General features: G+C 41.8%; 1 protein-coding gene and 1 non-coding gene across 14 annotated transcripts in view; both read left to right on the top strand.

The window, feature by feature from the left end:
- Positions 1-26961, top strand: part of ARHGEF28 (Rho guanine nucleotide exchange factor 28) — a 343837-nt gene that overhangs the window by 239966 nt on the left and 76910 nt on the right. For 12 of the 13 annotated variants that reach the window (XR_011562400.1, XM_070774543.1, XM_070774539.1 and 9 more), the window contains 10 exons: positions 649-856; positions 3858-3969; positions 8881-8923; positions 13872-13995; positions 14343-14475; positions 21444-21499; positions 22569-22617; positions 25006-25150; positions 25227-25354; positions 26537-26677. Coding sequence is in view for 12 of the 13 variants with exons in the window: in XM_070774543.1 (XP_070630644.1) it covers positions 649-856; positions 3858-3969; positions 8881-8923; positions 13872-13995; positions 14343-14475; positions 21444-21499; positions 22569-22617; positions 25006-25150; positions 25227-25354; positions 26537-26677 (1139 nt within the window). In the remaining variant the exon portion in view is untranslated. The remainder of the gene's footprint in view (positions 1-648; positions 857-3857; positions 3970-8880; positions 8924-13871; positions 13996-14342; positions 14476-21443; positions 21500-22568; positions 22618-25005; positions 25151-25226; positions 25355-26536; positions 26678-26961) is intronic. The other variant, XM_070774540.1, reaches the window with a different exon arrangement.
- TRNAC-ACA (transfer RNA cysteine (anticodon ACA)) lies at positions 16708-16779 on the top strand. The gene has a single exon. It is a non-coding gene; the product is annotated as a tRNA-Cys (tRNA).

The following is a 26961-nucleotide window of genomic DNA, read 5'->3' as shown; positions in this document are numbered from 1 at the left end:
ATAGGAATCATTTTTTTAAATCTCTAAAATTGATAATTGAACAGGACATGTTTGGAACCTCACTTGACTCATGCCTGACCCATTTCTTGTCACCAGCTCTGGAATGAGATCTTCACACCTCTCCTTGTCTTAGTGTGCTTCCGCCCTCCTGACTTGTCCAGGGGCAAAGGAAAGAGAGCCATACTGCATTTTTCACATGTAAATTGCCCCAGAGCCTGCCCCTCTCCACTAAACAGCTCAGTGGCTCTGTTTTGTCTGTGTTTTTAATATTTGAAAGGTAACTATTTGGGCCTTGTAAAATTCAAACCCAGATCTCCTGCAGTGCAGGCAGATTCTTTACCAGCTGAGCCACCAGGGAAAGCCAATAATTATATTTACAAAACAGAAATAATGAAGATAGTAGTAATTTGAAATGACTTTTGCTAGGTTGAAATGTTCATTCAGGGAACCATAAAATCTTGTTTAAGAAGATCTATTCAGGATGAGGGGAGAGGAAAAAATGATAGAAATCACTTAAGTATGAATTTTGTTAGGTAGTGAATGAGAGCCCCTTGTAGCTGACACCAATAGAGACTCTGAATTCAGGGAGGTAGAGAGCCATGGCTGTCTTAGTTGATGACTTAGCTGTTTGTTTGCTTTTTGCTGCAGTTCCAGCCTTGATGCCTTGGATGCTGACAGTGAAGGAGAGGGCCATTCGGAGCAGTCGCACAATTGCTACACTCCCGTGTGTCAGAGTTCCTCGAGAACTGGCATTGCTAGCGGGGATGAATTGGACTCTTTTGAGACCAACACTGAACCAGATTTTAATATCTCCAGGACGGAATCATTTTCTTTATCAAGTAGCCTGCAGCTGAAGGTATTCTTATTAGTATTCATTTGGTTTATTAAAAGCCTGGAAAGTATGTTGTCTAAATCTGCTCATCTCTGAAAGACAAATTATGTTTATGGTAACACGTGTGAATGTTTTTTTAATTGAAGACCCATGAACTTCACGAGTCTGTCTTTTCACACTCTCACATTCTAATGTGTATAGTCCCTACGTAGAATGGCTGATTTGTTTTCATGATTCCCCACCAACGAAAATCATCTTTCATGTTTTTGGAAAATGTTACCATTTTATAGTGTTTTCTGCCATCATCCCTTAAGCAATGGGAGAAAGGCTGGTAGTATGAAGTGAGTTTAAATGATCAAGCTTGTTTTGCACACATAAAATTTTACTTGGTTCTGGTGATGAGGTAAATAATATTGCCAAGGCAGAGGTAACATTTGTTGAGCTGCATGAACTCATCTGGAATACCATAGACTCTGTTAGTTTTTCCACAGGAGACAGCTTTTGTGTCTTTTTTCACATTGGAGTTTCATTTCATTGTGGTTTCTTGAAATGACTAAACTTTTCCAGTCTTACAGGGAAGCCCATTTATGTTTGGACCTATGTTTTCTGTTTTATTTCTATTGTCCACTTGTTTTCTTTTTAAATTGAGTTTACTACTGTAAATGCAACGTGTTTGAGTAAAACACTATAAAACGATACGTGCTGTGCTTTAACATCTCTTATCTCAAACATATGGTGGTTATGATTATGTTTTATTTTTATAGTATGCTCTACAATATGCAAAACATGCTTCATGTATGTACAAAACACATACTTTTCTCATAACTCACCTAGGATATAAAGTGGTATTTTTATTTTAATTTTTGATCTGTTAAAGTTCTGCAGAGATTAGACGTCCACATTGCCCAAAGCTTGGTGATAGAGTCAGAACTCAGATCTAGGCCTTCTGACCCTAGAACCTGAATCCTCTACCCTCAGCTCTGAGGTCTGTACAGCTGTCATCATCTTCTGAAACTAAAGATCATGTGATATTTTTGGATAATAAAAATTAGATATGGTTATTCATGTAGCTAGTTCTCAGACTTGTAATTTGAATGGAACTATGAAAAACTCCGGAGAAGGCAATGGCACCCCACTCCAGTACTCTTGCCTGGAAAATCCCATGGATGGAGGAGCCTGGTAGGCTATAGTCCATGGCGTCGCTAAGAGTTGGACACGACTGAGCGACTTCACTTTCACTTTTCACTTTCATGCATTGGAGAAGGAAATGGCAACCCACTCCAGTGTTCTTGCCTGGAGAATCCCAGGGACGGGGGAGCCTGGTGGGCTGCCGTCTATGGGGTCGCACAGAGTCGGACACGACTGCTGTGACTTAGCAGCAGCAGCAGCATGAAAAACTCATCATTACTTAGAAGGAAAAGTAATGCTCTGTGAAATAGTTCTATACTGTTCACTTTTAAGAAGAATCTATCCTATAAATTATGGCTTGCCTTGCCTTTGTAATTACCCTGTATAATTTTTTGCCAAGGAATTCTGGATAATTTTCAAATTGCTATTGTTAGGAAAAATGATTACCATGCATGACTTCAATGCAGAGGATGGCACTTGGCTAGGGCCCTTTGTGACCAACTCACTGTTAGGGTATAACTTAGGTTGGCCTTTTGGACTGCCAGGCCCACTGGGTCTTTCCCAATAAGAAAGTCATGGTTGCCATGGCTCAAGGCCATTCAAAGCAAGGTCAGGCTTCTATTTTCAACTTTCCTCCAGGCTCTTCAACTAAAGCACGAGCCTAAGGCAACCATGTGCTTTTACTTATGGAGAACAAAAGAAAATAGTGCTTCTAAAGGGCTGTTGCTGACGCCTTGTTTTAGTAACACATTTTGCAGCACTTTCTTTTACCTCTGACCTTAAGTGGTATCTTAATGGGAGGTGGGCCTCAGTCCTAAGTCCACATGGCCTCTGTTGGATGGGTTTGGGTGCCGTAAATGGCTTTAGTGACATTCTGTTGCACATTCATGTAAGATTTCTAGAACATGTAAGAAAAACATGTTTTTATTATCTTGCCTTCTTACACTTTCACATATGTTGCTGATATAATGATAGAAACAATAGGTGGTTGGGCACACAGGAAGAAAACAGCAGGTCACTTAAAGGGATAAAGTTAAACTATATACACCAGTGATAATTCAAACAAAATCCCAGGAAGTACTGGATGGAAGATCTGTTGAAAGATGAGCAAAGACTAGAAGGATTTGTATAATGCTCTATGCATTCTTTTTTGGAGGCTGCAGCTAATATTACAAATAGCCTTTGTGTGTGAGTCACTCAGTCATGCCCTACTCTGTGATCTCATGGACTGTAGCCCACCAGGCTCCTCTGTCTGTGGAATTCTCCAGGCAAGAATACTGGAGTGGGCCCCCATTCTCTTCTCCAGGGGATCTTCCCAACCCAGGGATCAAACCCTGGTTTCCTGAATTGTAGGCAGATTCTTTGCCATATGAGCTACCAGGGACACCCTCAGGAAATAGCCATTAGGAACTTTTAAGAACATAATTTTAGGTGACTGTTTCTTTACCTTCTAATAATTGTTATGTATATAGATCTTAGTTCATACGGAATTTTGCTTAAAGGCTACAGTTTAAAATTATAAAAATAAATGACAACTCAGGTCAAAAAAAGTCAGACTTGTTGAATATGCAGAGAAAATTATGTGACTTAATTTTTCACTTTTAACCAACATGGTTAGAATGTTATACTTGTATCCTAAGTATATCCTATATACTTGTATAAAGTATATAGGAACTATTCCCGGAGCTCAAGTTTATTTGAGCATTCAAAAAACAATAGCATGTTTTAGAGTTGTGAGTGAGAGACAAACAGAAACAAATCATTAATAAGATTACATCAGAAATATTCAAGTTGAATCGTTTTTGTAAAGGTCCTGATTTAGTAACGTTGATAATGAGTGCATACTTTCAAATCTTCTATAGAATTTTTTAAAAAGCTTTGTTATGATTTCTTTTAGGAATCATTGTTTTCTGGAATCCGTTCACGTTCGTATTCCTGCTCATCACCCAAAATTTCTTTAGGAAAAACTCGATTGATGCGTGATTTTACAGTGTGTAATTCAATTGAAGGTAAGCATTATTTACCATTTGGCTGTGAAAGCATTCTTTTCCAGAGTGGATTTTCAGTTAGTAAAAGTACATAAAACATATAAGAGGAGCAGGCAAGTATTCTAAATTTCATTTTCACTATTGAGTTTTCTACTCTTAGCAAAACCCTCAGCTCACTGGATATCACATAAAGCATAAATTTTATTTTGATGAAATCACAAATATGTACACACCTCTCTGCTGCCTTATTTTTTTTAATAAAATGTTTTCCTCAAGGGCAGTGTAAACTAGAATTTATTCTAGGTTCCTTATTGTGAGAACTTTAGAGAATTTTATTTAAGTAAATTAGTGATGAAATAACCCAACTCCCCAGAGGCAAAGCATTGCAAAATAGATTATCTTCATTTCTTTATTTAATAAGGAACTTTAGCAAGTTAAAAGAACATACTTGAAACACAAATAGGTATATCTCAAACAGTATTTTTTGTGACCCATGTAAACAATAATAGATAAACTTTTATACAATCAAATTTTAATTAGAATACAGCATACCTACAGAGAATTGTTGGAGAAGGCAATGGCACCCCACTCCAGTACTCTTGCCTGGCAAATCCCACGGACGGAGGAGCCTGGTGGGCTGCATTCCATGGGGTCGCGAAGAGTCGGACACGACTGAACGACTTCCCTTTCACTTTTCACTTTCATGCATTGGAGAAGGAAATGGCAATCCACTTCAGTGTTCTTGCCTGGAGAATCCCAGGGACGGGGCATCCTGGTGGGCTGCCGTCTATGGGGTCACACAGAGTCGGACACGACTGAAGTGACTTAGCAGCACAGAGAATTGATGCTTTTGAACTGTGGTGTTGGAGAAGACTCTTGAGAGTCCCTTGGACTGAAAGGAGATCAAACCAGTCAATCCTAAAGGAAATCAGTCCTTAATATTCAATTGGAAGGACTGATCCTGAAGCTGAAACTCCAATACTTTGGCCACCTGATGTGAAGAACTGAGTCATTGGAAAAGACCCTGATGCTGGGAAAGATTGAAGGTGGGAGGAGAAGGGGACGACAGAGGATGAGATGGTTGGATGGCATCACCGACTTGATGGACATGAGTTTGATCAAACTCTGGGAGCTGGTGATAGACAGGGAGGCCTGGCGTGCTGCAGTCCATGGGGTTGCAAAAAGTCAGCCATGACTGAGTGACTGAACTGAACTGAACTGAACTGATACCTACAGAAAGAAGTACATATTATAAGCATGTAGCTTGATGAATTTTCAAAAGTGAATTCAGATAAATAAGTAGAATAGTTGTGGGCAACTCAGAGCTGCCCTTATAGTCTCTCTTAGCTACTATCCCAATTGTTAGCTGAATTCTGGAGTGTGATTATTTAATACTTTCTGTTCATAGTGTATTATGTAATAATTACATTTAAAGGTGTTATTGGGAAGTATTAATGTCAGTCTGTAGTATATAGTATTGTTACAAATTTTTTGTCAGTGTATCAGATAATGCCTTGTTTTGGTCTATTATCTATCCTTAAGAGTCTTAGAGGACTCAGAAAGCAGGAGATGTGCTTAAGTATTCTCAATATTTGGAATATTTAAAATAGAACATATTTTACTCCTTTTTTCTTATTCTTGCTTTGTTATATTGCCATTATTTTGCATTTTTATGCTGTGTGGAGCAATGTTGAAAGCATAATCCTTGTGCTTGGACTTGCCATTCTAAAACAGTGACTCATGAATGGCTTCAGTCAGTATTTGCTGAATGAATATACAGACAAAATGCATAAATTACAAAAGAAGCGCTGCAAGGCATTTTTTTCCCCTTTTTCCTCCTGGGATGTCTTTTTGGAAGAAGGGAAAACAACACTGATACAAATGTCAGTTTTGATATTTAGAATGAAAGATGGAGAGAAAGGACTAAGAAAAACAAGGATACAACTACCTTGAGGGGACAGGAGTAGACGATGGATTGAATTTGCCCTGGATTTTTTTTTTTTAATACCATAAGTCTGTCTAGGATCTCCAGGTCCCCCTGACCTTAGCTTAGGTTGGGATTCCTTTTAATGGCAGCTTGGCTACCTTTTCACTAATAGTCTTAGAGATGACGAATTAACTTTGTGCTATAACTATTTGGAAAACACTTAAGTTTTCTGTGCAGTGTGCAAAATGGTACCTTTGGCTTTTTGTCTCTAGTATCTCTGATTGTTAAATTCTGACAGTTATGATGTTTGAAATCTCAGATGACTGAGGGAAAAATTGAAGTTTGTAGGGGAAAGAGCCCTGATTTATGAGTTCTTTAATGAATAAGGAAGGGTATTTTTGCTTTACATACATTCCGTGAATCTTTGCATTTGAATTAGAAAGAATAAGAAACTGAAATTAATTCCCTGTTTTTTTTCTGTGAATAAAAGCTTGTCTTTAGACAGTATATTTAAAAATAGGGCAGTTGAATGAAGTTTGATACTCTCCAGAGGTAAGAATTACAAACAAGCAATTTAGGTTGAGGTTACACACTAAATGTACAAAGATTCCAATGAATATTCTTCTATGGTAGCAAACATTTGGGTTGATAACATTTAGGTCAGTCAAAATCATAGGACTGCGAAGAGTAAATTAACTCTTAAGGAAAAAGAAATAATTTTAACGTGTGTGTGTGTGTGTGTATGATCACAGCACATGTGTGAAAGCTTGACTGCTTCAAAGATGTGTTCTAATGTTTCATTGTTCAGTCTGCTTGCTGCTGCTGCTAAGTCGCTTCAGTCGTGTCTGACTCTGTGTGACCCCATAGACGGCAGCCCACCAGGCTCCCCCATCCCTGGGATTCTCCAGGCAAGAACACTGGAGTGGGTTGCCATTTCCTTCTCCAATGTATGAAAGTGAAAAGAGAAAGTGAAGTCGCTCAGTCGTGTCTGACTCTCGCCCCCGTCCATGGGATTTTCCAGGCGAGAGCACTGGAGTGGGGTGCTGTTGCCTGCTTAATCAGGGGTAAATTGACATGTGTGTTCTTATACATCCTCCGTCAATGAGTTCTGAGTCCCTCTGAATTTTTTTCTATTTGAGCAGAGTCCAAGTTTCTTTTTCCTCAGTGGAAAACTCCTGTACATGAGCTGTAATATAGATACACAAAGATAGGATGGTCTTTCAGTCTTTTTTATACTTATTTGTAATGTTCTGTCTTCCTTATCATTTCCAAAGGGTTACTTATGATAATTTCTCGTGCTTTTTTTTGGTTCTGTTTTTTTGAGCCCAGAGTGCAATGGTGGCAACTTTACTATGTAATGCTTTATACATGAAAGAAAATTCACTATAATTCCCTTTGGTAGTTCATGGGTTTAGGTCAAAAGGAATGTTCTCCATGTTGAAATGACGATTACAGCATCCCAGCGCTCTACATTTAAGAATCTGTGGAGTGAAGTGAATGTACTTTTGAACATTGTTGTGTTCTGATGGATGGAATCCTGTTAGACTTTGTCCAGTTGCCTGGGTCTGATTCTGTTACTTTATTAGCTTGATTATTTTGGCTAAATGGCTTATTCTCCTGACATCTCAGTCTGTGTACAATAAGAATAATGCTTTCTGCCCATGACATAATTTGCAGAATATTTAATGGGAAGAAAATAAAAAAGTCTTCAGATTCTTCATAGTGGGTTTTCTGCTACCTACAAGATAGTCTTGGGTTCAGCATTGAAATTCCACATTTCAGAGGACATGTTTTTCTTAGTTTTCCTCCATGTCCATCTGGTCCATTTCCCTTTGCAACCTCGATGTGCCTCTTCACTCTCCTGGACTGTGACAGTAAAGGGCCTGTCCCTGCTGTGTGAATGTTGCGCTCCACAGCGGCCGCCCCTCCTTCAGTCTCTCTCACTGTATATGTCCGTGTCTCTGCTCCATCCCTGTAGTAGATACTCCAGCTGGGCAAACAAGCTGGTGCTAAGCTGCTTGCAGGAATCCCCCCTTTCTACTCTCCCACCCCCAAGCCCAGTGGGGGAGGGACTCTCCCTTTGCCGTAAGCCGCAAAGCACATCTCCAAACTGACTGCTCTGTGAAGGCATTACAGGTGTATTAAAACGGACTCTCCCTTAGGCTAGCTTGCAAGACTCTTCTTTTAAGCTTTGCAAAAAAGCCACTAAGATATTTATTGATTCTGTATTATGTTGGGAAACGAGTGGTAAGAATAAGGAATGAAGGGATAGGAGGGAAATCTGGGGGAGAATGGATATGTATGTGTATGGCTGAGTCCCGTGGCTGTCTACCTGAACTATCACAACATTGTTAATTGGTGTGTTCCAATATAAAATAAAAAGTTAAAAAAAAAAAAAAGAATAGGAGATGAAGCCCTAGTGAGAGATACTGAGAAAGGTAAAACTGGTTTTCCACCCTTCTGAAAATGTCTGCTGCTCCTTGCTGCTGCTGCTGCTAAGTCACTTCAGTCGTGTCCGACTCTGTGCGACCCCATAGACGGCAGCCCACCAGGCTCCCCCGTCCCTGGGATTCTCCAGGCAAGAACACTGGAGTGGGTTGCCATTTCCTTCTCCAATGCATGAAAGTGAAAAGTGAAAGTGAAGTCGCTCAGTTGTGTCCGACTCTGAGCGACCCCATGGGCTGCAGCCTACCAGGCTCCTCCATCCATGGGATTTTCCAGGCAAGAGTACTGGAGTGGGGTGCCAGTGCCTTAACTTAGTTCATAAAATCATTAAATGTTGCCATGTTTTGGCCTCCTCTCCATTTTCTCCAAATTAGGGAAAGTGATAAAGATATCTGGAGCAGTGCCCTAGTTATACAGAATAACTTGTTTTCTTGTTATTTGTTAACTGGTGGTATGTATAATGATAACGTAGAGTTGAGTACATTGTGTGCACTTCAGACTAACACATGACTGCTCATTCGTCTGCCTTCGTTTTCATTTTATTGTTCTGTGTCTTGTAGAGCAAAGAGCTTACAGCTTGCCGGAGCCACCGAGAGAACAAAGGTATTTTAACTCTTTCAGATTTCCTGAGGCACTGTTTGATCATCTTTGGAAATGTTTAGCCATTGTTTTCAGTACCTGTTCAGTAGTTTGTGAGAGGTTTTGCATAAAGAGCCTGCTTGAGGCTTTGCTCCCTTTGTGATCTGCGTGGGTGTACGTGTGCCCGCTGCTCCGTTCAGTCCCTGGATGAGCAGGGCTCAGGACTGGGGACAGAGTAGGCTGGGGTTATTTTCAAAGCCAAACACTTCCAAGCACAGGACAGTGGGGAGCAGTGTGAGACCACCTGCTTTAGAAAGGCATCAGGTTCTCACAAGGTCTGTCCTCCACAACAGGAAGACTGCTGCGTGATAACAGGCCCTGGTGCCAGCTACAGAAAGTGTCTAACATCCCTGCTGTCTGTTATCATGGAGTCTTGTTTAGAAGTGTTAAGTTTGAAACAAAGAATAAATGATACAGAAAACGCTTTGAACATTATCAACTTTGTGATTAATATGCAGATTTGAAAGCTGTACGCCCTAAGCTGCTCTTTCCTCTAGAAGGTAAAACTGTCCTTGGAGTTAACCTTGGGCAGCCAATGAGCCAGCAAACTGGACCACTGTGTTCTGTGGGTCTTGAGAAACTAACTGTTATGAGTCACACTGTGAAACAGCCTTGGGGTTATGTCAGACATGGCACAAATGTTTGACTTTGAGAGACCGTATGAGAAGGAAGAAAATCGTTTTAATTTGGGTGCTATTAATGCTCAAACTCTGAGATCTTTTACTATATAGATCAGAATGGACTATTTTGCTTTACATCTTGGACTGTAAGTATGAAGAAGAAAAAGAAATCTCCTTTTGTTCCTTTCTATTTTTTGGAAACCAGAATAGAAATTTTGAAACAGAGACAGACTTAGAATGCCACTTAAGCATAGGCCAACGAGGATGGCATCAGGACAATGACAATGATGACAGTAGAGAGCAATGACTGTTGTTGGGTGTTTTCATGTGCCTGGCACCATTTTAGATGCTTTACGTTTATGACTTATTTAAATTATTTACTGACTACTTCTGGAATTTGTTCATCATCCTGGTCATCATTTTGATTAGCAGTCTTCTCCTTGCCATCTTTTTAACAATTGAAGAAGTAGGCTGGGGTTATTTGACTGATTGTAAAGATTTATTTTTTAAATCAAAAATATTTTCCATCAGGAGAGGAATTTCAGACTGAGTGAGCCAATGTCAGAATCAGTTAAGTACTGACTTATGAAATGTGTTAGCTTGAATGGAGACACAGACAGAGAACAGACTCATGGACATGGGGCAGTAGGGAGGAAGGAGGAGGTGGGATGTATGGAGAGAGTAACACGGAAACTTACATAATCGTATGTAAAATAGATTGCCAATGGGAATTTGCTGTATGACTCAGGGAACTCAAATCAGAGTTCTGTTAACAACCTAGAGGGGTGGGATGGGGAGGGAGGTTCAAGACAGAGGGGACACATGTATACCTATGGCTGATTCATGTTGATATTTGGCAGAGACCAACACAATTCTGTAAGGCAATTATCCTCCAATTAAAAAATAAATGAATTTAGAATTTAAAAATAAAAAGTAAAAGGGCTTGAACAACAACAAAAAGTGTTAGCTTGGATGGAATGTATAGGGATCATCTCTTTCTCTCATATTCCTCATTCCTGGTCCCCGCCCCCCATTCTTTGGTCTGTCTCTGGTCTACATCCTGAAAGCATCCACCTTTCTTAGCCCTATCCCCTGGTGTATCCAGTAGAGTCGATCTTTCACCTCACCCACTGTATTCCTGACAGCTTGTTGGTTACGCCAGTATGATACCTGCCTAGACCCTAATGCTTTGCTTTGGTCATGTTATAGATATTTACTTGAGGGTTTGCCTTCTTTATTTGCCTTATTTATTTTGATCACTTAGTTTCTGGAAAAGAGTTCAGCCAGGTAAAAGGAGCCGGGGGGGGGGGGGTGGGGGGGGTGGGGCTCATTTTGGACCTTGCAGGCTCATTCCTGTAGGAGCAGACGCTTCATCTATCCCAAGTCCTTAGGATTATGTGGTATGACTCAGTTATTTTATTGCCACCATCCATCTTAAATCTGATGGATCTACTACCTTTTATTTAAAAAAAAAAAAAAACTGATCTGAGTGTTCAAAGTTGAAGTCTCAACTCTGTCAGTTTTCAATTTGGAAAACTGGAGCTTTTTAAACACTTAGATGCCAGGTTCTGAAAAAAAACAAATAGGTTAGCATATTGACTAGGCCAAAGCCTTTGACTGTGTGGATCACAATAAATGGTGGAAAATTCTGAAAGAGATGGGAATACCAGACCACCTGACCTGCCTCTTGAGAAATCTGTATGCAGGTCAGGAAGCAACAGTTAGAACTGGACATGGAACAACAGACTGGTTCCAAATAGGAAAAGGAGTACATCAAAGCTGTATATTGTCACCCTGCTTATTTAACTTATATGCAGAGTACATCATGAGAAATGCTGGGCTGGATGAAGCACAAGCTGGACTCAAGATTGCTGGGAGAAATATCAATAACCTCAGATATGCAGATGACACCACCCTTATGGCAGAAAGTGAAGAGGAATTAAAAAGCCTCTTGATGAAAGTGAAAGAGGAGAGTGAAAAAGTTGGCTTAAAGCTCAACATTCAGAAAACGAAGATCATAGCATCTGGTCCCATCACTTCATGGGAAATAGATGGGGAAACAGTGGAAACAGTGTCAGACTTTATTTTTCTGGGCTCCAAAATCACTGCAGATGGTGACTGCAGCCATGAAATTAAAAGACACTTACTCCTTGGAAGGAAAGTCATGACCAACCTAGATAGCATATTTAAAAGCAGAGACATTACTTTGCCAACAAAGGTCCTTCTAGTCAAGGCTATGGTTTTTCCTGTGGTCATGTATGGATGTGAGAGTTGGACTGTGAAGAAAGCTGAGTGCCAAAGAATTGATGCTTTTGAACTGTGGTGTTGGAGAAGACTCTTGAGAGTCCCTTGGACTGCAAGGAGATCCAACCAGTCCATTCTAAAGGAGATCAGCTCTGGGTGGCCACCTCATGCGAAGAGTTGACTCATTGGAAAAGACTGATGCTGGGAGGGATTGGGGGCAGGAGGAGAAGGGGACGACAGAGGATGAGATGGCTGGATGGCATCACTGACTCTATGGACGTGAGTCTGAGTGAACTCCGGGAGTTGGTGATGGACAGGGAGGCTGGCGTGCTGCGATTCATGGGGTTGCAAAGAGTCGGAGACGACTGAGCAACTGAACTGAGCTGACCTATCATTCTTTAGTTCCAAGAGTTAGATCTCCTCCCATATTGTTCTTCTCTTAGATATTGGATGGCTCTTGATGGTGTCCCAAAAGGTGTTCCAGAGAGGATTTCTTTTCAGCTTTCAAATGTACTTTTTTCTCCATTCCATGTTATTCCAAGAGTTTTGCAAAGCAGAATGCTTAAAACACAAGGGGTATAGAAATTTATGGATATATTAAGCAGTGGGTTATCTGAGAGGGTGGCTGTGAAAGTAGAAGGAAAATAAGAGGGCCTGGGTTCCTCGTGTTATTCTGAGTAGTTGTAAGACACTTTCATTTCTGTTTACCTTTTAAACTATTTTCTGTAAGTAGCAAACCCAGTTTCACTAACTGCAGGATTTCGATGGCAGGACACACACTGTCCTGCAGGACCGAGAGGTAGCTCTGAAGTATTCCTTATTTATTTTAAATGCATTCATAGATATGAATTCTCAAGTCTAATAGAAAGGTCAAATAACTTAGTTTTCTTTAATGTGTACCAGGTAATTACATGTTATATTTAAGTGTGAGAAAGAACCTTAGAAATAATTTAGTCTTTGATTAGATAGGAAAAGTTGAAGTCCTAGAAAGTTGTCATTTTACATTTCATGCATATCTATAGCATGCTTGCTTTTGAGAAGTATTTCCCAGAGATGAATGTATTAGCCACTAACACTGACAAATGGGAAGTCTGAGGGGGATAGAGAGACATTGGTTATGAAATGTTTATTATGGAAATAGTCTGCAGAAATGTTATCTGCTTGATCTTTAATATATTCATGCTTTCTCTCTCTGTGATAAGATTAGAAATATCAGAAGATCAGACACAGTTCTGGGAAAATAAGAAAGTTCCAGGGAAATTTTATTTTCATAGCTGGGACCATTTTTTTCCTCCTAAAGAGTGATTCCATGGACTAGTGGAAAATAAATGATATTCGGTGTGTTCAAAGATTGGGTACAGTTACCTTTAGCTTACCTCTTATTTTGAGGGAGTTTCTGTAGTCTTCTCTCCTTTCCAACAGAGAGAATCTCAGGTTGCAGAAAACGTGACTGAGTGGGAGAGACGGAACCCTGAGGCAGATGATCTGTTTCTCAGGCTATATGGACAAAGAAATGAGTGTCTTCTGAGTATTATCTCTGTTCCAAAAATAAATAAAGTCCCAGTTTCATGTCATTAGTTATTTGGCTTCTGGGTACTAGAAAAATTCTATTAGCATGGTAAACAGGGAGATGAATGTTTTCAGAATAAAGTTGTGATTCTAGGATTTCCTTTATTTCTCCAATATTTTAATATATATTTTTTAAAGTATTCAGAAAAGCTGAAAGAATTATATACTAGAATACCTATTTCCACCACCTAGATTCTGTAATTGTTAGCATTCATTGTGAGGTAGTTGCTTTATCACATACCTGTTCAAGTAAATATAAGATGTATTTTTGAAAGTTTCTATTCTTATCTTTAGAATAACCATTAAAGGCTGAAAAAATATATATGTTTAAATATATGTGTAATATATATACACAAAAATATATGTGTAAAATACATCTGTGTATTTTTCTATACACACACATATGTATGTATGACTCCTGGTTTTTTTGCTCCCTCTGATAAGTTTTATAAGCTGTGATAACAGGTTCTTTTTTGTAGAATTCAGGAAGAAGAATGGGATAAATACATCATACCTGCCAAATCAGAATCTGAAAAATACAAAGTGAGCCGAACTTTTAGCTTCCTCATGAATAGGATGACCAGCCCTCGGAATAAATCAAAGGTAATTAAGGTTTTATGCCTACTGTCCATAAAGCATGAATGGCTCAGTTTCTGAGCAATTAGTATAGTTTGCACTTTCCCTTTAAATTCACTTACCACAGATTTTATACACACACGTTTAAACATCTCTGTATTTCATGTGGGGCATTTTCCAAGTCATTGGAAGTACAGAGACCACGTCATCCTGGTAGAGGTTTCATTTTGGCGTTATCGTATCCCTTGGTGCGCAGCCCTCCTCTCCGGATAGGACACATAAAGACTTTGTATGACTTCTGTACGTTGGCTGGCTCTGAGCATTTTTCTCTTCTTTTTTTTTTCTCCACGTTGCTGCTGCTGCCATACCTGAAGACAAAAGGCAAGGATGCCAAAGACAAAGAGAAACTGACTCGACATCAGTTTGTCCCTGGAACTTTCTCTGGGGTTCTGCAGTGTTTGGTTTGCGATAAAACGCTCCTGGGGAAAGAGTCATTCCAGTGCTCCAGTAAGTTCTTGGGCCCCACGTGGGCTGTCTTCCCGCTTCGCCTCCCGCGAGAATAAGCATCCTGAGGGTAGTGTCATCACTCAGTGCGCTCACACAGACGTCTGTTTCTGTGCCTCCATGTGGTTTCATTAGCAAGCAGCGACCTGTAATGGCTGACTCCATACTTTTCGTCCACATGTGATAGTCTCTCCCCAAACAGGCTTGCATACCTTACTGCCTACTGATGTCTCCACTTGGAAGTCTGAGCAGTGTCACAAATGTTACGTGTCCCCCTGGGGCTCCTCTCACTTCCCTCTGTGCCCACCTACATGCTGACCCTCTCAGTTAATGGCAGTCCCATCCTTCCAGCCAAATGCTTGCACCAAAATTATTCCTACATCCAAGCCTTGAACGTTACTCTTGGCTCTAGCTTCAAAATATATTAATATTTAGAGCCAACCACTTCTCACACCTGCCACTGTTAGCAGCTTGGTCTAAATCTGCCATCTCAATGGCTTTGCAACTGGTTCCCTTGTGCATTTACTGCAGAAAGTATAGTTCTCAAAACATCAGTCTGAGTGCGTTTGTCAAGGCATTATCCCCATGTTCCAGATTCTCTTGACACTTCCTGTCATCCCCTGGGACAGCCAGAGCCCTGACAATGGCTCCCAGGCCCCCATGGTCTCTCCTCCCGTCCCTTCCCCGACTCCTCCGGTTCAGTCCCTCTGGCATCTTTGCTGTTCTTCCAGCATGCCAGGCTCCAGGTGCACTTCTGCCTGTGGGCTCTCCTGCATATCCCCCTGCCTGCAGAAGTCTTGCCACAGTCAGCCGATGGTTTGCCCCCTCACCTCCTTCAGGTCTGCTCAGATGGCACCCCTTAGTTAGGCCTTTCCTGACCACCCTTTGCTTGGCTTACTTCCTGTCCCCCTTCCTCTTTCTTATCCCACTATAGCATTTCACATCATCTAACTTGCTCTCTGTTCTCTGTATCAATTTTATTATCTGTCTCCTTCACCAGATTATAAATTCTACAAGGGATGGGTTTTTGTCTGTTGATTTTGTCCTCTGCTATGTCTGTAGTGCCTGGAATAATGCTTGCATAGTTCAGTTCAGTTTGGTTCAGTCGCTCAGTCGTGTCTGACTCTTTGCGACCCCATGAATCGCAGCACGCCAGGCCTCCCTGTCCATCACCAACTCCCAGAGTTCACTCAGACTCACGTCCATCGAGTCAGTGATGCCATCCAGCCATCTCATCCTCTGTCGTCCCCTTCTCCTCCTGCCCCCAATCCCTCCCAGCATCAGAGTCTTTTCAGTGAGTCAACTCTTCGTATGAGGTGGCCAAAGTACTGGAGTTTCAGCTTTAGCATCATTCCTTCCAAAGAACACCCAGAGCTGATCTCCTTTAGAATGGATTGGATCTGCATCCATCCATCCATCCAACTGCAAGGTTGGATCTCCTTGCAGTCCAAGGGACTCTCAAGAGTCTTCTCCAACACCACAATTCAAAAGCATCAATTCTTTGGCGCTCAGCTTTCTTCACAGTCCAATTCTCACATCCATACATGACCACAGGAAAAACCATAGCCTTGACTAGCCGGACCTTTGTTGGCAAAGTAATGTCTCTGCTTTTGAATATGCTATCTAGGTTGGTCATAACTTTCCTTCCAAGGAGTAAGAGTCTTTTAATTTCATGGGTGCAGTCACCATCTGCAGTGATTTTGGAGCTCAAAAAAATAAAGTCTGACACTGTTTCCATTGTTTCCCCATCTATTTCCCTTGCATAGTAGGGGCTTAGTAAATATTTGTGGAATGAAAGAATAACTCAGTGCAAGAGAATTCAGGCCCAGGCAGATGAAATACATTTTGTGGTACTTGTTGGTGACCAGAATTCAGGAGACATTTTGGAAGTGGCATGGGAGTACACAGGGAGGCGAAGAGCAGGGGAAGATTATATGTAAAGTTCTTCAATAAATTCCCAAAAAATGATTAAAAATGTGACTGTATCCATTCACATTGTCTTTCAGATGCCAGTTTCATTGCATGTTTGAATGTTGCTTTCCTTGGGGACTTGATTTCTTTCTTTTATGGGACCTGATGTAGCATCAAGCAAAAAGAATAAAACTACTCTAAAAAATAAAGTGTGTTCATTTAAAAAATAGCATCAAGCAGTCTAGCTGTGATTTACTTTGCTAAATTTTTAGAAGTTTGTGGAAAGGATTGTTTGTGGATTGTTAATGGCTTGCCTCCATGACTTCCCTGGTGGCTTAGATGGTAAAGCGTCTGCCTACAATGCAGGAGACCCGGGTTCAATCCCTGGGTTGGGAAGATCTGGAGAAGGAAACAGCAACCCACTGCAGTATTCTTGCTTGGAAAATCCCTTGGATGGAGGAGCCTGGCAGGCTACAGTCCATGGGGTCGCAAAGAGTCAGACACGACCGAGCGACTTCGCTTCACCACACTTGCGTGTCAGCAGCCAGTTTACTGGCGTGATGGCACATGCTTCATCAGTTGCGACTCCTTTCTTCTTCACAGGGTCAGATCCCTTCATCTGACCCCCAGCCACATCTCTGACCTTTTTGTCCTCTCATTTTTATTTTTTTTTACTAATTAAGAAAATTAAAATTGATTGATCTATTTGTATTTGGCTGCACTGGGTCTTCATTGCTGGTGTGGGCTTTCTCCCGTTGCGATGAGTGGGAGCCATCCTTCCCTGCGGTGCACAGGCTGCTTTTTGTGGTGACTTCTCTTGTTGCTGAGCACAGGCTCTAGGGTGAGCAGGCTTCAGCAGTTGCGCCTTGCGGGCTCCAGAGTGCTGGTTCAGTGGTTGTGACTCAGAGACTTAGTTGCTCCACAGCATGTGGGATCTTCCCCAACCGGGAATCGAACCCACGTCCCCTGCATCGGCAGGTGATTCTTAACCACTGGACCACCAGGGAAGCCTTCTCCTCATTTTTAGATGAACTCCTCAAGTTGGGCTGCCTCCACCCACTGCTCTGGTGTCCGTTCCTGCCACGTCTTCCTCAATGATCGGATTTTGACCTCTGTCCCTACTGCTTAACAGAAGTCCTCTTCTGGATGGAAACACGGAGTCACTTTCTAGTCACTTCTGAGCATCTTGCCTCGCTACTGTTCTCAGACTCCCTGCTGTCTCTCCTGTTTCCGTGTCTATTGTCCCTCCATGCAGAAGGATGTCCCCTTTTCCAGAGCACACTGCTCTTCTGTCCATCCCCTGGATGGTCTCCTTTGCCCTAACTTTGTGTGCCCTCCAAACTTGGTTCTCAGGCACTCGTTCTTTTCTCTTTATTGTTTCTAAGTATAGTCACCCATATTTTATTCTAAAATATGGTATTTAGACCTGTTCTTCCCAGATGAACATCGTTATACCTCACTTGCTACTTCCATATTTCCAGTTGCCTAGGGAGGCTGAGCCCCCATGTAACTTGTGGCCCTGCTTGAGAATTATGGCAGAGCTACCGTATAAAACAATACTGTCCCCATCACATCCCATCTGTGGGCTTCGTCTAGAGATTTTCTTGTCTCCCAGACCAAGGTGTCTGAAACCGACCTCACAGTCCACCTGCAGAAGGCTGTTCTTCCTGCTGGGTTTGTGATGCCAGCTAGAAACTTGGGCATGTTAGTCTTAGCTCCTCCTCTTTCTGTCCTCCTAGTCCATGCGGTCCCTCTTCCATTTCCTTTCTCATGGTTCCTGCTCTGGTGGCTTCTCATCAGCGCTTCTGGGCTCTTGAGAGCAAACTGTGCTCGCTTCCCCTCTCTCCAGTTGCTTTCGCGGTTTATCGTGGGCACTCTCGCCACCTTCGTCTTAATGAAGTGCTGCTTCCATCCACGCATGTGCACTTGAGGACTTCTGTGTTTTTCTGTTTGACTGGACTAAGCTGAGGTTCTTCAGATGTGTATTCGGTTCTGCCTGTGAATATTACTATATCTAATCTTGAAAACACAATATGATATAAAACAAATAATATAAATATTCAAAGTCTTGTGGTGTCTGTATTCGTCTTTATTAAAGCCTGAGTTGCTAGTTTTCCACAAATATTTCTATAAAATTCTCCTTGTTTATAAATAGACTTCACTACTTACATTTTGATGTTACATGATTTGATGCACAGAAGTTTACTAATCACAGCTTCACTGCAAATTTAGCTTTCATAAACTTAAAATTATCCTAAGGCAGTTAAATGCCTTTTATAAGAATTTTACATTGTCTAAAATTGATATTCTGTTGACTTTCTTTTTGTTTGTATTCCTCTTAACTATTTCTGTGTTGTTAATTTGAGGTGTGTGTCTTTAATTTAGCTATAGGTAATTATAATGTAACTGAGAGAACTTGCTTTATATTAAGCATTTTTTCCTTATTTACATTTAATTTTACAACGTCCACTATCTTTCATGGTTCTTTGCTGTTTTCCTTGATGTCTGGTTTAGACCATATAGTGTTGGCTTTTATCTTCTCCAGGTATTTGGCAAGGTAGACTTTTTTAATATTTACTGATAATAAGTATTAATAAGGAGCTGTGGAAGGCTTATAACTTAATACTCTTATTTCTCTTATAGTTACTCTTTCCCCACCCCAGCCTCTATGAGTATACTGAATTAATTATTGTCATTTTTATAATGTGTTTCATCTTTTAGGAATAATTTTATGTTTCAGTAATAATTAGCTATTTGTATTCAGTTCTGTGTCTCTACTTATGGTAACTTGGAAGATGCGGTACTCTGGTTTGGTGTCAGTGCTCACTTTTGCTGTATTTTTCCTTCAGTAAAAACTCCTAATTTTGATTCTATTTTTAATAGGCAGTAGGATTTCAGATAATTTTTTCCCAAGAAGTTTATTGGAATAACCTGTTTTCTGAAATCTTGTGTATCTAAGGTGATATCTTTGTTTCACACAGTAGCCAGTTTTATCTGGCTAAATAAATTCTTCAACCAAACCTTTTCCTCTGCAGATTTACCAGTACTGGTCCCTTATACCTAGGCAGTTAGTATTATACTGAGAACTTTTAACTTCTTTAAGAGGACTTTTAATTTTTTAATCATACAGATATTGTTAGAATGTGTCTATTAGAATAGGTGCCATTTAATGGTTTTTTTCCTAGAAAACAGTAAGACTTTTTTATTTGCCTTTTTTGGGTTCTTTTTAAGCCTTATAAAAGTTTTTGTCAGTTGTAGCTGTCAGTTGTCACTTCTGGTCTCATCTTTTTGATTTCTTCCTTGGAGAAATGTGATCTGTTATCTGGCATCTTTGTATGAAATCTTTTGTTTGATAATTATATGCTGCATTTTCTCCACGTTCTGGAGAGAATCTTTCAAGTTTAATTTCATAGTACTGCTTTGATGCTTTGTCACATCGATTCTTCTCAATTTAGCTTAAGTTCCACTCTTGCTCTTTTTCTTCCTTGAAGAGCTTTCTTGTCCCACAAAGTTCCGTTTGCCTCTCATCCTGTTGGCCTGTGGTCAAATCCTGTATTCCCTACATGACCTTTGGTCTGTTTTGTGTATCTCAGGGAGGGCACATATCTGCATTTTTCTTCTTTTTTCTGGATTTTGGAATATTCAGTGGCTCCCTCTTGCTGTGAATTTTCAGTATAACTTGGTTTGGTGGTCTCTCCTAGCTTCTCGTTTTTCCTGTCTCATTCTCTTGTTCTGGGGTGAGGAGGAAGTATCCAATTTCAGTGATTGCCTGCAGGGCCAGTTCGTGGACAGCTTGGCTTCTGCTCATTGGCCACTGAGGTGTTGACTAGATGCCTCGGAAGACCTGCAGGGGGAGGAAGAGTGTGGGCTGAGTGTCCTGCTCAGTTCTCAAGGGGCCGCAGCTGCTGTCCAGTGTGGCTTAGATGGAATTCAGTGAGAACGTCTCCCCTTCCAGAAGGATTTGTCTCGTGGAGTTTCTGATAAACCACAGGCTCCTCCGTCTATACACAGCGTGTGGGGGTGGATGGGATGAGGGCGTCTCGGTGGGCCAGGTGGAGTGGGAGGGGGGAGAGGGCAGGAAGACATCAGTCTGGCAGCAAGCTGTCCCCATGCAGGGAGGTCTCTGAGCCTAGCCTGTGGGCAGGAGAAGTGTTCCCTTCCGCCTTTCAGTGAGGTGAGGCCACATTGTTTCATGAAATAAAACGTAGGCAAGCTGCTAACTGTTCTCTTTAATTTGGTTTCCTCTGATTAGTAGGAATTCTCTCAGAGCCCGACAGTGCATTTTTTTTTCTAGGATTGTAGTGCGTTTTCCTTTCTTTCCGTCCTCATAGGCATTTCCCTCAGTGTGTGAGTGGGCAGTTGCCAGATGTAAGAGGTCCCTGATGAGTAAAGGGTGTGGAGAACTGCATGAGTTCTCAGGCAGAAACGGAAGTGTGTGTCACGCGTAGTTTCAGCTGACGTAATCAGTAAGACCCTGTGCAGAAGGGGGAAAGTATCTCCAAGGAAATTAAAATATTAACGGTGTGTTCTGCTCCAGTGGTGGGACAAGAATGTGGTTTAAACATGTTTTCTTTCCTTTTTAAATTTTCTAAGTAGTTTTAATGTTTACGTGCTATTTTTATTGTTGTTGTTCAGTCACTAAGTCATGTCTGACTCTTTGTGATCCCATGGACTACAGCACACCAGGCTTCCCTGTCCTTTGCCATCTCCTGGAGCTCGCTCAAACCTATGTCCATTGAGTCGGTGATGCCATCCAACCATCTCGTCCTCTGTCGCCCCCTTCTCCCTGCTCTCAGTCTTTCCCAGCATCAGGGTCTTTTCCAGTGAGTTGGCTCTTTATATCAGGTGGCCAAAGTATTGGAGCTTCACCTTCAGTATCAGTCCTTCCAGTGAATATTCAGGGTTGATTTTCTTTAGGATTGACTGGTTTGATCTCCTTGATCTCTAAGGATTGTTACTTTTATAATGATCCTTAAAGGCATGATGTAGCCTTATGCATTTCACTTTGCAGATTAATTTAAGTAAGATGGACACTTTTCTCTCTTCTCCTTTTGTTCCAGACTGTAATGGAAATGTACATAAAGTCTGTAAAGATGCTGCCCCTCCGTGTACCAAGGTAACGTGTCAGCCCGTGTGGATACTACATGCTTGTGTGTAGCTCACTGCGTCAATGTTATCTGTTTATATTTTTAGATCTACTATTACTGTCTCAATTTATTTTTAAAATGGTCATTGTAATGATAACACATGCTCAAAGTGTATACTTATTCACTTAACTATGCACTTGTAGAAATAGAGGGAACGTTCTGTTTTTATTACATGATATGGGTGGGTTAGACTTTCTGTCAGGACCTACTTGGTTTACCATTGCAAACCTTGTGAGTATGGAAATGAAGTTTAGAGCACTAACTCTCAAATACCAGCCCACATCAGAGTTGCCTGGAGGGCTCGTTAAAACACAGATTTCTGGGCCCCTCTCCCAGAATTCCTGATGCAGGAGGTCTGGGGGGGTTCTGAGAATGTGCCTCTCTGACGTGTCCCTAGGTGACGCTACTGGTCCTCAGACCACGCTGTGAGGTGTGCCGGACCAAACACTGAGGAGCGTTCGCAGTGTCTGGGGGTGGGCTTGAGCAGATGGAGGGGTTTATCGTCACGGTCCTTTGTCTCCCACTGGAAACCCAGGCCAGGAGTGCATGTGAGTGAGCACGAGGCCCCTTCAGAGGGAAGTGTGCGGTCTCCAACCCTGTGTTATTTGAAACACACGTTTTGTCGGGTCACAAAGTCGAGGGTAACATTTCAGTGCTCAAGGTCGCCGTGTCCTGTAGCTGGGAGGAATAGCCCGGAACAGAAAGAACAAGTAGGAAGGAGATAGCGCTGCCGTGACTCCTCTCTGAGCCTGGGTTGGAACAGAGCTGGAGATTTGCGGTCCCCTCAGGCTTTTACCAAAGCCGGGCTCTTGCTGAGACCTGTTCTGGAGGCACACCTCCCTTACAACAAGTACATCTCATTGTCATAACACTTTTCTCTTGGTTGCGTTTTATGTCTTTTGCTTTGAATTCCTCTGTGTGTGAAATAAAAGAACATGAAAATGGCAAAGATAAGAAGCCTGTTCTGTTTAACTGTGGACGTTCTTGTAGTCGAGTGGTGCTTTGATCTTTCTTTTTGTGTTTCTCATGTTCTTACAGAAATTCCAAGAGAAATATAATAAGAACAAACCACAGACCATCCTTGGAAGTAAGTGATATGAAAAACGGCAAGAACTTTTCTCCATTTCATACATACCACACGTTCCCCGTCTCTTTCAGTTCTCCGATTGGCCCAGTTATTCCTCCTTTCATGGCATATGCTGGGCATGTTTTCTTGTTTAGTCACTAAGTTGTGTTCGACTCTCTTGTGACCCCATGGACTGTAGCCTGCTAGGATCCTCTGTCCATGGGATTTTCCAGGCAACAATACTGGAGTAGGTTGCCATTTCCTTCTCCAGGGCATCTTCCCAACCCAGGGATTGAACTTGAGTCTCCTGCCCTGGCAGGTAGGTTCTTTATTCTGAGCCACCAGGGAAGCCTCATGCTGGGCAAAATTGGCATCATTTTTCTTGACAAAGAAAGCAAGAATGGCAGAAGCTCTGGCAATGTAGTAGCCTTTGTGCTACATGTGCTTTATGATCCTTTAGATTAGGGAAGGCTGAATGGAGGTCGTATTATGATGTTGCCTCAATTTTAAGATGCACATTAGTGTAATAGGCACTATTGATAACAGCCTCTTGGGGGAAAGATAAACACCATATTGAAGTGAAGTGAAAGTTGCTCAGTTGCATCTGACTGTTTGCAACCCCATGTCCATGGAATTCTCCAAGCCAGAATATTGGAGTGGGTAGCCGTTCCCTTCTCCAGGGGATCTTCCCAACCCAGGGACTGAACCCAGGTCTCCCACATTGCAGGCAGATTCTGTATCAGCTGAGCCACCAGGGAAGCCCAAGAAAACTGGAGTAGGTAGCCTGTCTCTTTTCCAGTGGATCTTCCCAACCCAGAAACTGAACCAGGGCCTCCTGCCTTGCAGGTGGATTCTTTCCCAGCTGAGCTACCAGGGAAGCCCGATCACTACATTAAATGTACATAATTTTATGTTTTCCTAGCAACAGCACATATTTATCTTGACCAATACAGAAGATATGCTTCTTAAGAATCACAAGATTAGGATAAAGTCCTCAAATTGAGAATCTATAGTTTCTTATCAGTCTCTGTTATTCATTATCAGAGCAACCTGGTACTTTTTAGTAGCCAGCCTGAGGCTGTGATTGCATCAGCTCCATTAGAATGACAGTTGAAATTTCAGGGTAGACCTGTGTTTTGTTTGCATGTGGTTAAACTCAGTGATTCTGTTTTTTCTTGAATTATACATGGTTGAAATTGAAGTAATTGTCAGCCTTTGACAGTCTTTACATTGAATGCAAGAACCAGACAGACCATTGTCCTACGTTTGAAAATCCTTTGATTTGACGTGAGAGATCTCACAGTTTCTTCTGCTTCACATATTACATAGCTTGCCCTGTGGCGGGCACTTTACGTTTGTGGTCACTTTTCACTTCAGTGCTGCAACAGTGTGATCCGTGTTTTAGAAGCCGTTTGAATCAGGGTTGTTAGGGGAGTATGCAAATTGATGGCAACGTGTGACTGCATGTGATGTTACCCAAGGGAAAATTAGTGCAGGCAAGTGTGACATTGGTCACACCCCTGCTTCTTCACCAGAAGTCCCTTTGACCTCAGCTGGAAGACACTCCTCAAATTCGTAAGGTGAAACATGAAAATAACTAAAAAGCATTTTAGACTTGATAGAATACCATCTGTTCCTTCTCTTGACTTAGGAGTCGTGAGAATAAAATTAAATCATACACGTGTAGAATCCTTTGTAATGTCTTAGGTTTCCATATAAGTCTTTTTCCCCCTTTACTTGAGAAAGGCATGTGCTAAGCGATCATACAGGATTGAAATATTTTCGGAGAGTCACTTTTAATACACATCAAATGCAAATGTTTAGATGCCCATCCCATTTTAAACTGACCAGAAAGGTACTGAAGCATCGTTTCATTTTTTGGTAAGTGAGAGAGAAGAGCCCCGCTTGGCTTGCAGGTTTCATCTGCCTGCCATTCTTACAGCGTAAAGAACAGACTCCCCAGCATCATTCCAAGCCACTGATGTGCTCTGTGTGTGTGTGTGCTTGTTTATATACGCAGTGCGCATTCTCGTGACAGTGCTAATAGCACCTTGTATCTGTTTACAGCTGGCTCTGAGGAGTGCAGCAGGATTTTATGGGCAAGCTGCCCCCGTGTTTCCCCATTCCATCTTCTGGTTTGTTTGTGGAATCCCAGCTGCCCCCAGTTTCTCCACGTGGGTATGCTGAAGCAGGCCTGAAGCCTGGTTCCAGGAGGGTGTGAGCTGGAAGGGACGTTTCCAGCAGGTGTTGGGATGTGGCCAGGAAACTGGTTTCAAGGCTGGGCTTGCAACACGTTAGAAGCCGCCATTGGAGTGTTCAGCTTTCTGGCTTTTAAGTGGCTTTATTTAAAACTGGCTTTACTCGTTGCCCTCTTTGGAAACATCATGAAGTGTCCATTCTGATTTCCAGATTCTTCGTTTCGAGACGTCCCATCGCCTGGGCTCTCTCTGCACCCTTCCTCCTCCATGCCTATCGGGTTGCCAACCGGGAGGAAGGAGATGGCAGGGCAAGTGCATCCCTTGTCCAGAAGTGTCCCAGGCACCACCTTGGAAAGGTAAGGCTCGCTGTGGTGTGACGCCTTGCGGTCTCAGTGTGGCAGCCTGGGCTGACTGTCCTCCCTGCCCCTCCAGCTTCAGGAGGCCGGGGGCATCCTTGGAGTCCGAGAATGATGGCAGCACCTGGAGAAGCAGGTCTCACTCTGACGAGCTGTTCCAGCCCATGGGCTCGTCCCCCTCCACGGACTCCTTCTTAACGGAAGGTGAGGAGAAGATGCCTTTGTGCTGACATGGGTTTCTGTGAGCATTTGCTGAAAGGGATGTTTTCCGAAGGACATAAGATGGAAGCATTTTTCTTTTATTCTGTTTAAGAGAGTTCTGTTTCATGGTGTCTCTTTGGTGCAGGTTCTTCTGATAAAAACAATGAACACTGAGCCCCAGAAGAGACTCCCAGATAGTAGCCAAGGGAACATGATGTATTTTTTAAAGGGACATACTCTCCAAAGAATGTCATAAACATCATGAAGAGAAAGATGTTCTTTAAAATTTTTTTACAGCTGTTGATGAATTGGAATAGGATCATACTTTAAAATATATATATATTTCAGTTACTTAAGACTGGACTTGTCTGGATCTCTAAGATATTTATCCCCTTGTGTTGCCTCCTACTTCTGGGGGAATAAAAGCATTTTTTAAAAACATGTTTGTGGAGAGGACAATCTGGGGAATTGCTTGTTGTATCCAAGCTGTATTAATAGGCAGAGGAAAACCCAATGAAAGGAGAGGAGTGGTAAGAAAGAGGTAGACTCTTCCCCATACATCTGCTTATTCTAAGTCCATTGTCATCATGTCTGTACTTCTCTGAGCTGGATTCTCTCTGAGGGGTGCTGTTCGGACAAGTAGAATTTAGTTTTCCCGAAGGGGGTATGTGTGTGTTGTCAGATTCTCTCAGAAAAATCTGTACTCACATGTGACTCATAGCCTCGTACCCTGCTTCATGTTTATATTGAGGATAGCAAGGCAAGTGAAGAGCAAACCAAGTGGACACATACAAGATTCAGTGTTGAGTGAACAGTGCAGAGTAACGTGGGGCGAAAAATCAGTGAGTTCAAGGCTGTGTGAGCACGTGTGGGCTCTGCAGATGACCAAAAATAAAACTCAAATAGAACAAGCCAAACAAATGAAAGAACTTTTTTTTTTTTGCGTATACACACAGCAGCTGTTAATACCTGATTCTGCTTTGCTTTTCATGCGTAATCTGGACCATTTCACTAGTTTGGTTTCAGTTGTTTCAATTCTGTATCGCAGTATTTTGGCTTCGTTGTTTCTATGTTCATAGCGGGTTTCTTTAGGGTGATGAATCTATAAACGTAGGCACTTGAGAAGGTCTGTTTGTGTTACACGTGTTCACCCACTTTAGCTTTTCTTTTCTTAATGGATGTTAGATGTCGTGGATTCTTCTCTGTGGAGTGACCTCAGCGGCGATGCCCAGGAGTTTGAAGCGGAATCTTGGAGTCTGGTGGTGGACCCTTCATTTTGTAGTCGGCAGGAGAAGGATGTCATCCAAAGACAGGATGTCATTTTTGGTAAGCGTTACAATCATGGTCTCTGGGTTGCAGCGGTGTGGTGCAGAGGCAAGACCATGGATTCAAGCTGGAGTTCAAATTCTGGTTCTACCATTTCCTGGTCACTTAGTCTCAGATATAATAATAACTCACCTGAAACTCAGTTTTTCCTTTTGTAAAATGGGGATAATGAGGCTCAGGATCAAAATGTTGTGAGGCTTGAAGGAGGCCTTGTACATGCTTGGTACAAAGCAGATTTGATTTCTTCTACCCTTTTCAAGTTGAATTAGGCCTGATCTCTACTC

This window comes from Bos indicus, chromosome 20 (genome assembly GCF_029378745.1).
Source record: "Bos indicus isolate NIAB-ARS_2022 breed Sahiwal x Tharparkar chromosome 20, NIAB-ARS_B.indTharparkar_mat_pri_1.0, whole genome shotgun sequence".
Taxonomy (NCBI): Eukaryota; Metazoa; Chordata; class Mammalia; order Artiodactyla; family Bovidae; genus Bos; species Bos indicus.
Note: the sequence above shows the minus strand (reverse complement) of the source record. Positions and strands in the feature narration are given on the sequence as shown.